Below are 12,011 nucleotides of genomic sequence, written 5' to 3' on the forward strand. Positions count from 1 at the left end.
TATGACCTGCTAGTCTCACCAAACATTTTCATGAAAAGCCCATTTATAAGCTGTAGACTGTGTCCAACCTGTATTATGCAACTATATTTGACTTGCTTGTTAATCTGCTTTGACAAGCTCTCATATTGTACCAAGGCATTACATCTTCTGCGTTAAAGTTCATGGTGAAAGAAAGTTGTCTGTTCTCCAGTGCTTCTGCTCAATCTAAAGGTGAGCTCATGCCTGTGACTCATACTCTCCCAAAGCATCCGAAGGGGTCCGAACATCATGTTTCCCCTCAGAAATTTTGGCAAAACAAGTTATTTCCATATAGAACGCATGAAGCAATGACGCAAACTGGCCAGAAGATCTATAATGCCATGCAATAAATAGTCATTTAAGAGTGGAACAAGACTAAATGCATTTAAGATTAATTAATATCTTATGGAACATCTTTTTCCTCTTGTTGTAAGGATGTTTACTGGAAAGCAATAGTGGGACAGTTTCAATGTAATAACCTCTATATCTACTTATTCTGCCTTACAAATGCAATATGTAGAACATCTGTCAGCACTGGAATTGGGGAAAAGGTAGCTCAAGTGTTATTCGAGTGAATGATGATTTGAGTGAATTTGACTGATTTAATAGCAGGTTTAATGGAGCCACAACCGTCCGTCACAGGCCAGAGCCGATTTCAGTCATAATTCAATTTTGAAAGTTACTGTTTTGCTCTATGCAAGCTTTGTAAAAACAAAGAAACCTTGATGTTTGCATCCCACATAGCATGTTTTGAATCAGTGCCTTTATGCATATCACGGTTTTAAGAGCTGTACAAAAAGTAAAGTAAACAATCCATTAATCAGTTAAGTGTTATGGATTATGGACTCATATTTAGGCCAGAAGCAAAGGTTTAAAGTTAAATTGTCTAAATTATGGATTTGTTTCTTACAAACATGCAGCTTCTGGCTTCACAAGATGTTAACTGATGGACTGGAGTGGTGTGGATTACTTGTGGATTATTGTGATGTTTTTATCAGCTGTTTGGACTCTCATTCTGACGGCATCCATTCACTGCAGAGCATCCATTGCTGAGCAAGTTATGAAACAAGAAACAAACTCATTTACATCTTCGATGGTCTGAGTGTGAGTACATTTTCAGCAAATTTTAATTTTTGGGTGAACTATTCCTTTAAATCTGCTCTGTCCAGGGCATAGAGAAGGACATGACACATTCCACACTTGTGTCTTTATTCGGCCACATTTCTGTTCACCACAAGCCACACAAACGAGGTAGTTTGCACTTCCACTCTAATATCACACATACACACCCTTTGCTTTTATAGTGCTAATCTGCATACATAGACACGCCCACCATGATGTGTGATGCTGCTCTCACACACACAGGGTTATTCCAGCCCTATATATAAATGAAGGCAGAAACTGTCCTGACGTTCTCCCAGACTCCAGGTTCCAGTGTCTGCACACCAGTGCCACCTTTCTATCTCAAAATAAACCAGGTTAGTGCACCTTAACATGTTTAATAATATACAGATCACACTGGAAGATGGAAATTCTCAACTATTGTTTAAACGTTTAAGTGCTCACCAAGGCAGCATTTATTTTATCAAAAATACAGAAATATTGTGAAATATTATTGCAATTGAAAATAACTGTTTTCTATTTGGAGATTTGTCAAAATGCAATTTATTTCTGTGATGCAAAGCTGAAGTTTCAGCATCATTACTCCAGTCTCCAGTGTCACATGATCCTTCAGAAATCATTCTAATATGTTGATTTGGTGCTCAAGAAACATTTCCTTTAATTATCAATGTTGAAAACAGTTGTGCTGCTTCATATTTTTGTGGAAACTGTAATACATTTTATTTTCAGAATTGTTTGAATTTTTATTTGAAATGGAAATTTTTGGAGCATTACAAATGTCTTTGGATCAATTTAATGCACACTTGTTGATTAATAAAGTATTAATTTCCTTGTGAAGAAAATTTTTTAAAAGTTAATGTATATTTGCAATTATCCAGTTACCTTCAACTAACATTTTGTGAAGAGCATATTTGTATGTGCATGTGTATAATATATATGCTCTTCACCAAAATTTGTTAAGGGGGATCTGATAATTGCAAAGGACAAGTTATTGTTTATAAAGATAATGTGTAAGTGTTTGAATGTTGCAGTTATTTTAAGTGATTGGTGTATTTATATTTTGGTTTTTAGTGCAGATTTGTGTGTTTGTGTTTGCCAATGCATGTTTGTTAAAGTAAGTCTGTGAGTGTTTACATGCAGAGCCAATTTTCTGTGTAGTTTCCAAACCTAACTATTTTAATATGTGCCACCATCTGTTTTATATAGATGTGGTAACCGCAGAAAACAAAATCTTAATAGACATTTTTTTTTAAATCATCGGCAGCCATATATTTTTCCATCTAGTTCACCTCGGCAGTGGTTAAGTGTGGAAAAGTGAGAACAGCAGAGTATTTAAGTGCTTTAAATGTGAACAGAGACCTCGCTGTGTTCCTGAAGTTACTCGCTGCTCCAGTGGGCCAAACATCTCCTCAAACTTCACACCTCATTCAAGGAGACGCCCCTTATGTAATCCATCACACAGGTGTTTGTGTGTCTGCGGTGACACATTTTGCCAGTGTAAAAGCAGGCATTGTGTAGCCTATCATAAAAATAAGTTTTCCACATTTAAATGCCAGGAAATGCTATTGGAAGGACATTTTGCCTGGATTTTATTTTGATCTCCTCCTGGAGTATTGAGATATCCAAAGAGGTGTTGTGTAAAAACTCACATTATTCCCACATGTTTGTGTTCACACACACACACACACACACACACACACAATCATTCTGGTTTTATACTTTGATTTTTTTAAATTAGTCATTTCAACAAGTTTAATAGTTTCACAAATGTATGGATTTGAAAATAAAGAAGACAAAACTCATTTAGATGCTAAGAATGACAAGGACAGAATAGCTTACGTTTCCACATTGGACTCTTCAAGCAGCAATAAATTAACAGAAGAAAGGCAAAATCCTGCAATAAAACTGCTTCAGCACATGCTTTGAGTTTGTCTTCAACGCTACATCTTCAATGCAAAACAGATTCCTGTGTAGCAGCCAATTTATAAAAATGCAGGCATGTGTAAACGAAACAAGACTCTTTATCATGATAGGCTGTATATGTGATGTGTGCATCATGATGTCTGTGTGTTGTTTCTGAGTTTAGTGTCTGAAGCGCAGCAGTTTAAGTGGTCACCGAACCAGTACCTGCCATGGCTGATCAAGAGGCTCGAGAGAACCCGACCCCTGCTGCCCCACCGGCCGCCGCGCGCCCCAAACGCGTGTCCCACCGCGGACGCACAGCAGGAGCCAAAGTCAGCTCCAATCAACAGGAGGGGAAAGTGGAGGAGTTCGAGCCCTTCATGTTACTGCCCCGAGGACCGCCACCGCTTAAGGGTGAGACAAAGAAAATGTGTACAAGTTATCTTTTTATTTCATGTGGAAGATGATTTTTTTTTTAACTATTAGCCACCATTACTAAATATTTACAGCCTTGCAAAATGCCAATAGAAATGTATACACTCTCAGAAAAAAAGGTACAAAAGTTGTCACTGGGGCGGTACCTTTTCAAAAGGCACACCTTTGTACCTAAAGAGCCCTTTTTGGTACCTTAAAAGTACATATTAGTGCCTAAAAGGTACAAAAGTGCACTTTTTGAAAAGGTACCGCCCCAGTGACAGCTTTTGTACCTTTTTTCTGAGAGTGTAGTTAACCCTAAAGTGCTACATTTTTTATTTATTTAGAGTAAATTTTGGTAGTATTGGTGTGCCTTTGTGTGATTTATAAATTGTAATAAAATTATTCAAAATGTTTTGAAGTTGAATATTTTGGAGTTGAATGCCTTAATTTTATTGCAATACACCATATTATTTATAGCTTTTATCTGTTTAAAACTGATCCCAATAGAAGAACATTTGAGTTATACAAGTGTATATATAAGTGTAAACATAAAAAAAGAGAATATTGTAATAGAAGCTTAACTTTAAAAAAAAAAAAAAAGATACATTTTAATGTAAAAAATGTCACTCACTTAGGTATGAGAATGAATGTCATAATGATCACATCATTATCTGTGTTGTTATTAAAACTAATGCTTATGTTTTTGGTAACTGAAGTAAAGCTGAAATAAAATATAAATATTAGAGGAACAGCTCAGATTTGCAAAACTTAAATGAAAGTGGTAACACTGGTCATTGGCGAATATGTCCCAACATCACACAAGTTCTGCATTTCCTCTGAATTAATTAATTAATTAATAAACCATTAAAGCATTAAAAGTAACTACATTTATACACTGAAAGCATGCTATTCTAATTTCAGTTAAATCACATTTTGGTATATAGACCATTAAAATGTAATACAATAGGACATAAAAAAACTGTCTGATATACACAAACATTTAAAATGAAAATGTTCTTGTTTCATTTATTTATTGTCTGTGTTACATGCACAACAAAGGTGAAATGATTAAACACTGTGTGTAAATTCAGCACCCTGTTAATTTGATCAGTTAATAGATTCCTGTGAGAGACCCGTATGTTTGGGGTTTGCAACAGTAAAAGGAGAGGTTTTGTTTACTGAATTATTGCTAACTTGGTCTAATCTAGTCAAGAAGCTGGAACAAGCATCCTGATCTCTCAAGACCATTTCCTCCATATTTACTGTCTCCACCAGATAACAGAGAGCTCTTGTCCCAGTGATAACATTTATTGCAGGAAATTGTAACTTGACTTTCGTCATCCTGTTCCCTTCAAACCCCCAGAGATAAAGGGATGAAAGGCATCCTGTGTGAGAGGGCCATGCCACTGTTTTTGTTGATTACTGATTGTAAAAAAAGGCTAATTTACAGCTGAGCCTCTGATGCGTTGACAGTCATGTTTCTGACCCTCAGAGTTTCTCGATATCTGGGATGTCGATGTTCTCAAACGACCTCAAGAGATCAATAAACAAGGGCACCACACGCACCTGTACTCCAGCGACTTCCTCATCGTGCGGCGCACTCTGGAGTTTCAGATCAAGATTACCTTCGATCGACCCTACAAACCGGCTGAAGACAAGTTTGCGGTTGAGTTTGTCATAGGTGAGTCTCTTATTTAGGTGAACTTGAGGCTGCAGTTTTCTTCGCAATATTTACTTTTATAAAAGCCTCATTGTTAGTTTCAAAGTGAAGTATTTATGTGTTTAAATCAAGTACACATCACTCAAATTGATAAACCAAATGTCTTTCGATGTTTTTGAAGCATACCACATGTTTTTTTAAAGCGTCCTTCTGCTTAAATGATCAGTTTCCCCCTTTTTGCAATACCTAAGATTTATTTAAAGAGGCAAATTGCCCAGCACAGCAGTAAATGTCATTCAGTGGCCATTTTCAGCATGCATTCGACACTAAAATTTCTCAAGAGATGCCATTATTCTGCCATCATCACTTTCCCTTCTCGTTGGCACACTTCCCTTTAGTGCACTTCTCATTTTCCTGATAATATTTACCACATCCAGTTGTGAATGCACTTGCACATTCGGGCACTGATATTTAAGGAAACTGAGCACGCGATCTGAAGGATCTAAAGTTGTGTAAGGTGCTTTTTACTGGAAAATAAGTCTACAAACGGACAATACAAACAATGTGAGTAATCCTAGTTGTACAGAAGAGACTGTGCTATACAGTACCATTTAAAAGTGTGGTGTCAGTATGATTTTTGATACTTTTATTCAAGAATGCATTAAGTTGATAAAAAAAGTGACAGTAAAGACTTGTATAATGTTGCTGATGATTATAAATGCTGTTCTTTTGAACTTTCTGTTCATCAACGAATGTTGAAATAAAATTAATCATGATTTCCACAAAAAAATATTACAACACAGATTGCTGCAAAAAAGCATATTAGAATGATTTCTGAAGATCATGTGACACTGAAGACTGGAGTAATTATGCTGAAAATTCAGCTTTGATCACAGCAATAAATTACATTTTACGATATATTCAAATAGAAAACATTGATTTTAAATTGTAACAATATTTCACAATATTGCTGTATTTTTCATCAAATAAATGCAGCACTGGTGAGCAGAAGAGGCTTTCAAAAATCATACCAATCTAAAATCATGAGCTATTATTGCTAAACATTGCCTTGTGATCAGTTGTTGTTGTTGTGTACTAGGGCCGAGTCCTCAGTACAGTAAGGGCACCTACATTCCCGTTTTCCCCAGTGAGGAGCGTCAGAGTGTTTGGAGAGGCCGGATCGTAGAGACCAGCGACAATGTCGTCACAATGGGCATCACCACCTCACCAGAGTGCATTGTGGGAAAATACATGATATACATCGGTGTGGTGACCCCCTACGGTATTCGCAGGACCAGGAGGGACCCGAGCACAGACATCTACATCCTCTTCAACCCGTGGTCACCAGGTCTGACTTCTCTTCCTTTCTAGGAGATGCTACCATATAATATATACTATCTTAAACATACGCAGTCTCGGTACGTCTTTTTAAATTGTGTGCATGGTGGGGAAAAGATATGAGCCATGCTAACTGATATTTTTTCAAAGCTGATCCTGTGTTCCTGGATGATGAGGAGGAGCGTGAAGAGTGTGTTATGAATGAGCTGGGGATCATCTATCATGGCGCGTATGATGATGTGTCTGAACGCGCATGGAACTACGGACAGGTGTGAGGAACTTACATCACATCTGTCAGTCACAAAAATGTCCAGCTTTTTAAAAATTGCTTGTAAATCTCACATTATGCTGCATTATCACCAAATCTAGGATTCGGTTATTTTTTTTCTTTTTACAGTTAAGACAGTTTTTGTGTTTATTCATGAAACTAAGCTTATGCACCTCATTGTTTGAGTAAAAAAACAAAATTATTTGTGGATAATTTTGGCAGCGTTCACTCAAAAACATTTTGTGGATTAATTAATATGATTCATAATAAATAAAATAATAATAAAGTCAATGGTAATTTAAAAAAAAAAAAAAAAAAAAAGTAAAAATAAGCATGCACAGTTGTTAAAATGTTAAAATACTGACCTATATGCTGATAAACTAAAAAAGAAAATAAATGATATAGTGCATCCCTAATAATTAGAGCTAAAAGTCTATAATAAAATATTTACAAATAAAAAAAATTGCAATTTGCTGTATTTTTTGGTTTTGTTTTCTTAGTTTGAGTTTGGTGTCCTGGATGCCTGTCTGTTCATTATGGATAAAGCAGATATGCCGCTGTCCAACCGTGGGGACGTCATTAAAGTGACCCGCGTCGCTTCAGCCATGGTGAGAAACCAAAGACAAACTGCGATAACTATTTTTATTTTTATTTTTTACCCTGTTATGAGGAACTGTTTCACTGTGCCAAACGTGAACTAAACATTTTGACAGACAATGAATACCTTTATTCAGCTATGATGAATTGATCAAAAGTGAGAGTAAAGACTTTTTTATAATGTTACTATTACTTTAAAATATTTCTATTTAACATAAATGCTGTTCTTTTGAAGATTCCATTCATCAAAGAATGTTTCTTGAGCAGCAAATCAGCATATTAGAATTCTGATTCATGATTTCTGAAGGATCAGGTGACACTGAAGACTGGAGTAATGATGCTGAAAATTCAGCTGCGCATCACAGGAATAAATTATATTTTAAAATATATTCAAATAGAAAACTGTTACTTTAAATTGTTATAATGTTTCTTTTAAAAACATTAAACAATCTTACTGCACCCCAACTTTGTCTATTGCAATATGTGTGTACTTTAGAATTTTATGGTTAAAAAATACAATATGTTTTTGAATATAACTTTTGAATATTATGTTATTTGTGCACAAAGTTGAAGTGCTTGCTTAATGCTAAAAACACACAGCTTATTGAATTTTTCACATGATGTTATAGCATGTTTGCTATTGGTGAAACAACATATCTTTTTCAGCTTTCATAAACCTGTTGTTGACTTCACCTCTGCCCTGTTTCCAAACAGCTGAACTCACGCGATGACGACGGCGTGTTGGTGGGGAACTGGAGTGGCGATTACACATACGGTGTCCCGCCGACGTCCTGGACCGGCAGCGTGGAGATCCTCCTGGACTACGCCGGCAGCAGGGGAACACCCGTCTGCTACGCCCAGTGCTGGGTCTACGCTGCTGTCTTCAACACCTGTGAGAACCAGGACAAGGCATTCATATTCATTAATAGGTCACGTGATCAGTGTCCATATGATTCTACTTCTCCTTCCCCACAGTCTTGCGTTGTCTCGGGATCCCCGGCAGGGTCGTGACAAACTTCTTCTCTGCTCACGACAATGACGGCAACCTTAAGATGGACATCATCCTGGACGAAAATGGAAAACTGGACCGGAACCGCACCAAGGACTCCATCTGGTTTGTGATCTTTTATGGAAACCGAAACATGAGGTCTTTCTCAAATAATTTAAAGTATATAAAAATATTAAAAGTGCTGCTTTTTATGCAGTAGATTATGGAAGCTAGTTTCTACCATGGGAAATAAATAAATAAAGGCTATTCTGAGTTTGTATTTCACAATTCAATTTTTTTTCTGCCAGAAGAATTTTGGTGATTGTGACTCTTTATATCACAATTATGACATTTTTCTCACAGTTGCAAGTTTATATATGTTTATATTATTATGTCTCACAATTCTGATTTTATTTCTCACAATTCTGCCTTTATATACACTGAACAAAATTATAAACGCAACACTTTTGTTTTTGCCCCCATAAAAATGCACATTTTAGAGTGGCCTTTTATTGTGGCCAGCCTAATGCACACCTGTGCAATAATCATGCTGTCTAATCAGCATCTTGATATGCCACACCTGTGAGGTGGATGGATTATCTCGGCAAAGGAGAAGTGCTCACTAACACAGATTTAGACAGATTTGTGAACAATAGTTGAGAGAAATAGGCCTTTTGTGTACATAGAAAAAGTCTTAGATCTTTGAGTTCAGCTCATGAAAAATGGGGGCAAAAACAAAAGTGTTGTGTTTAGTGTGTAATTGTGTGTAATAGTTTTTATAATTTTATGGTGACCCATACTTGGAATTAGTGCTCTGCATTTAACCCATCCAAAGTGCACACACACAGCAGTGAACACACACAAACCGTGAACACACACCCGGAGCAGTGGGCAGCCATTTATGCTGCGGCGCCCGGGGAGCAGTTGGGGGTTCGGTGCCTTGCTCAAGGGCACCTCAGTCGTGGTATTGAAGGTGGGAGAGAGTGCTGTACATTCACTCCCCCCACCTACAATCCCTGCCGGTACGAGACTCGAACCCGCAACCTTTGGGGTACGAGTCCGACTCTCTAACCATTAGGCCACGACTTCCCTATATATTTTTTTTTCAAAATAAAAGTCACAATTGTGAGACAGAAAGTCACAATTATCTTCTTCTTTTTTATCCTGTTGCGGAAACAAGCTTCCATAGAGGATGACTTGCTCTATCTTCATCTGCAGGAATTATCATTGCTGGAACGAGTGCTTCATGGCAAGGTCTGATCTGCCTCCTGGTTTCGGAGGATGGCAGGTTGTGGATGCTACGCCACAGGAGACGAGCGATGGTAGGACAAGCGCATGAACACACACACAGTATCTTTGTTGTTCTGTGGTGTTACTGAGGCTGGTCTTCTGTCAGGTATGTTCAGGTGTGGACCTGCATCAGTAGCTGCCGTAAAACACGGCCAGATCTGCTACCCGTTTGATGCCCCTTTTGTGTTTGCTGAGGTAAAAAAAATATATATATCATGTTTTTGGGCCTTTAACCCTCAGAGTTCAAAACAATACAGTTTTTAGTAAACGTTTAAAGTTAAAATGACATAAAAGTAGTCATGATAACATGGTTGGCAGGGGGAAAAAAACTAATTTACTACAAATTGACTACAACAAAAACAACAACAACAATAATAATAATAATAATAGATACTACTGGCTACATTTGATCCAAAATATGCTTTTTATTGTTACGTCATGTGTAATAAAATTTTAGAATTACAGTTACAGTATTTCTAACACTAAATAAAAATATTAATAATAATATCATTGCTGTTGTTATAACTGTAATTAATAATAATAATAATAATAAGAAGAAGAATTCATGGTCACATAAAATATATATTTTTCTTTTTTATATGATAGAAAAATGATCAAAAGTGATAGAAAAAAAATAGTAACTTTTTTCCTGAATAATGCAGAAAAGCAAAAGTAGGTCTTTTTTGCATTAAAAATAAATAGTAACTTTTTTTTGTTCCTGAATAATGCAGAAAAGCAAAAGTAGGTATTTTTTGCATTATTTTATTCAAGGCCCAATCAGTAGTAAACAAATTAAACAAATCCTTCAAATGATTTTCAGTGTGGCCTAATGAAACCACAGAGTGCCAAAAGATGCTCTAACATTAACATATGCTGGGAGGATATTTATAGAGATCCAATTATTATCTCTTATTATCCAAATATGTATTTTCAGGTGCTATAGTGGAGCATCAGTGAGAGAAAACTTCAGAAAGTGGCAGAGGAAAGCTCTGAGATCCAGAACGCATCCAAATTTCAGAGAACTTTAGAAAGTCAAAGAATATAGGATTGCAACCTTGAAAACTCACCATTGCAACCCAAAATCCAAAATTCACTCCAAAACAATAAACAATATGCATCATGATATGAATGAGTTGAAACAAGCTAAGAACAAACAGGAAGAAAAGTAAATGCAAGACTGTTCGACAATCACGATGTATGTCTGATTGTGCTGTGATGATCGTTTAGTCCTACCTAGAGCAGGACGTGTTAAGAAAGTAGAGAGTAACAGAAAACATTCAGATGTTCACTACATCTCTTGTATTCATTTAACAGTGCATTGGGTCTCTGAGGATTAAAGACTCAAATATGACAAAATCTGTGTAAATATGTTTTTTCAGTTTCTAATTTAAGAGATAAATACATGTCTGTGCATCTCACTACTTCTATTTATTTCTGCAGGTGAACAGTGACGTGATTTTTTATCGTAGACAAAAAGACGGCACTCTGGAAGTAGTGAAGGTGAATCCCACTCACGTGGGCCGCATGGTGCTGACCAAAGCCGTGCTGCACGATGGACGTCGAGACATCACTGATCAATACAAGTTCCCTGAAGGTGAGAGAAGTTGCTGTTGGACATAAAAGGTCACATAAATATCACACAACCAGGATCTGCTTTCATTTGAAACCGTTATTTACTCAGGGAGCCCAGAGGAGCGGCGTGTGCTGGAGAAGGCCGAGGAGTTCGGCTGTCAGAGAGAGAAAGCCTCTCTTCCTCAGAGCGATGTGGAGGTGGAGATCCCCACTCTGGACGTTCGTGTGGGAGACAACTTTGACGTGACGCTGCAGTTTAAGAACCACAGTGACCAGCGCCGCACTGCTGACGTGTACGTCACCGGAACCGTGGTGTATTATACCGGAGTCCCGAGCGCCGAGGTGGTGTTTAAAACTCCCAAAGTCAAACTAGATCCACTGCAGAGTGAGTAAATGATGTAGGAGAGAGAGTGTAAAATATGATGTTGTTGAATCTATATTCATGCATTAAATGCTCCCCCTGCTGGTGATGATAGATAAGGATGAGAAAGTGTTGGTGCGAGGCGAGGACTACATGCATAAACTGGTGGAACAGGCAAACATCCACTTCATCACTACAGGGAAGATTAAAGAGACAGGCCAGATCATTACAGCCATGAAAGTCATCACAATACACAACCCCAAACTCATTGTGAAGGTCAGACTTTATTCATTACTGTTACTGTACCTCGCATTTACATTAAAATAAGGATTTCTCATACTGGGGTTGATGAGGGAACTGAGAAAACTAATAAATTAAATCATAAAAATTGTAATTAAAATATATACTTTAGAACTTTTATTTACTTTTTGAAATTGTGTTTTATATATATATATATATATATATATATATATATATA

The 12,011-nt window shown here is 36.9% G+C and overlaps 1 protein-coding gene across 1 annotated transcript in view; it reads left to right on the top strand.

Annotated features, from left to right (window-relative positions):
* Nucleotides 1-1,383: 1,383 nt before the first annotated feature.
* Nucleotides 1,384-12,011, top strand: part of f13a1b (coagulation factor XIII, A1 polypeptide b) — a 12,645-nt gene continuing 2,017 nt past the window's right edge. The window contains exons 1-13 of the mRNA XM_016498287.1: nt 1,384-1,496; nt 3,227-3,456; nt 4,952-5,140; nt 6,219-6,467; nt 6,608-6,726; nt 7,226-7,333; nt 8,037-8,214; nt 8,298-8,436; nt 9,529-9,632; nt 9,707-9,795; nt 11,041-11,194; nt 11,282-11,557; nt 11,649-11,809. Of these exons, the coding sequence (XP_016353773.1) occupies nt 3,273-3,456; nt 4,952-5,140; nt 6,219-6,467; nt 6,608-6,726; nt 7,226-7,333; nt 8,037-8,214; nt 8,298-8,436; nt 9,529-9,632; nt 9,707-9,795; nt 11,041-11,194; nt 11,282-11,557; nt 11,649-11,809 (1,950 nt within the window). The 5' untranslated portion in view covers nt 1,384-1,496; nt 3,227-3,272. The remainder of the gene's footprint in view (nt 1,497-3,226; nt 3,457-4,951; nt 5,141-6,218; nt 6,468-6,607; nt 6,727-7,225; nt 7,334-8,036; nt 8,215-8,297; nt 8,437-9,528; nt 9,633-9,706; nt 9,796-11,040; nt 11,195-11,281; nt 11,558-11,648; nt 11,810-12,011) is intronic.

Source organism: Sinocyclocheilus anshuiensis, unplaced genomic scaffold (genome assembly GCF_001515605.1).
Source record: "Sinocyclocheilus anshuiensis isolate Anshui unplaced genomic scaffold, SAMN03320099.WGS_v1.1 scaffold1806, whole genome shotgun sequence".
Lineage (NCBI taxonomy): Eukaryota > Metazoa > Chordata > Actinopteri > Cypriniformes > Cyprinidae > Sinocyclocheilus > Sinocyclocheilus anshuiensis.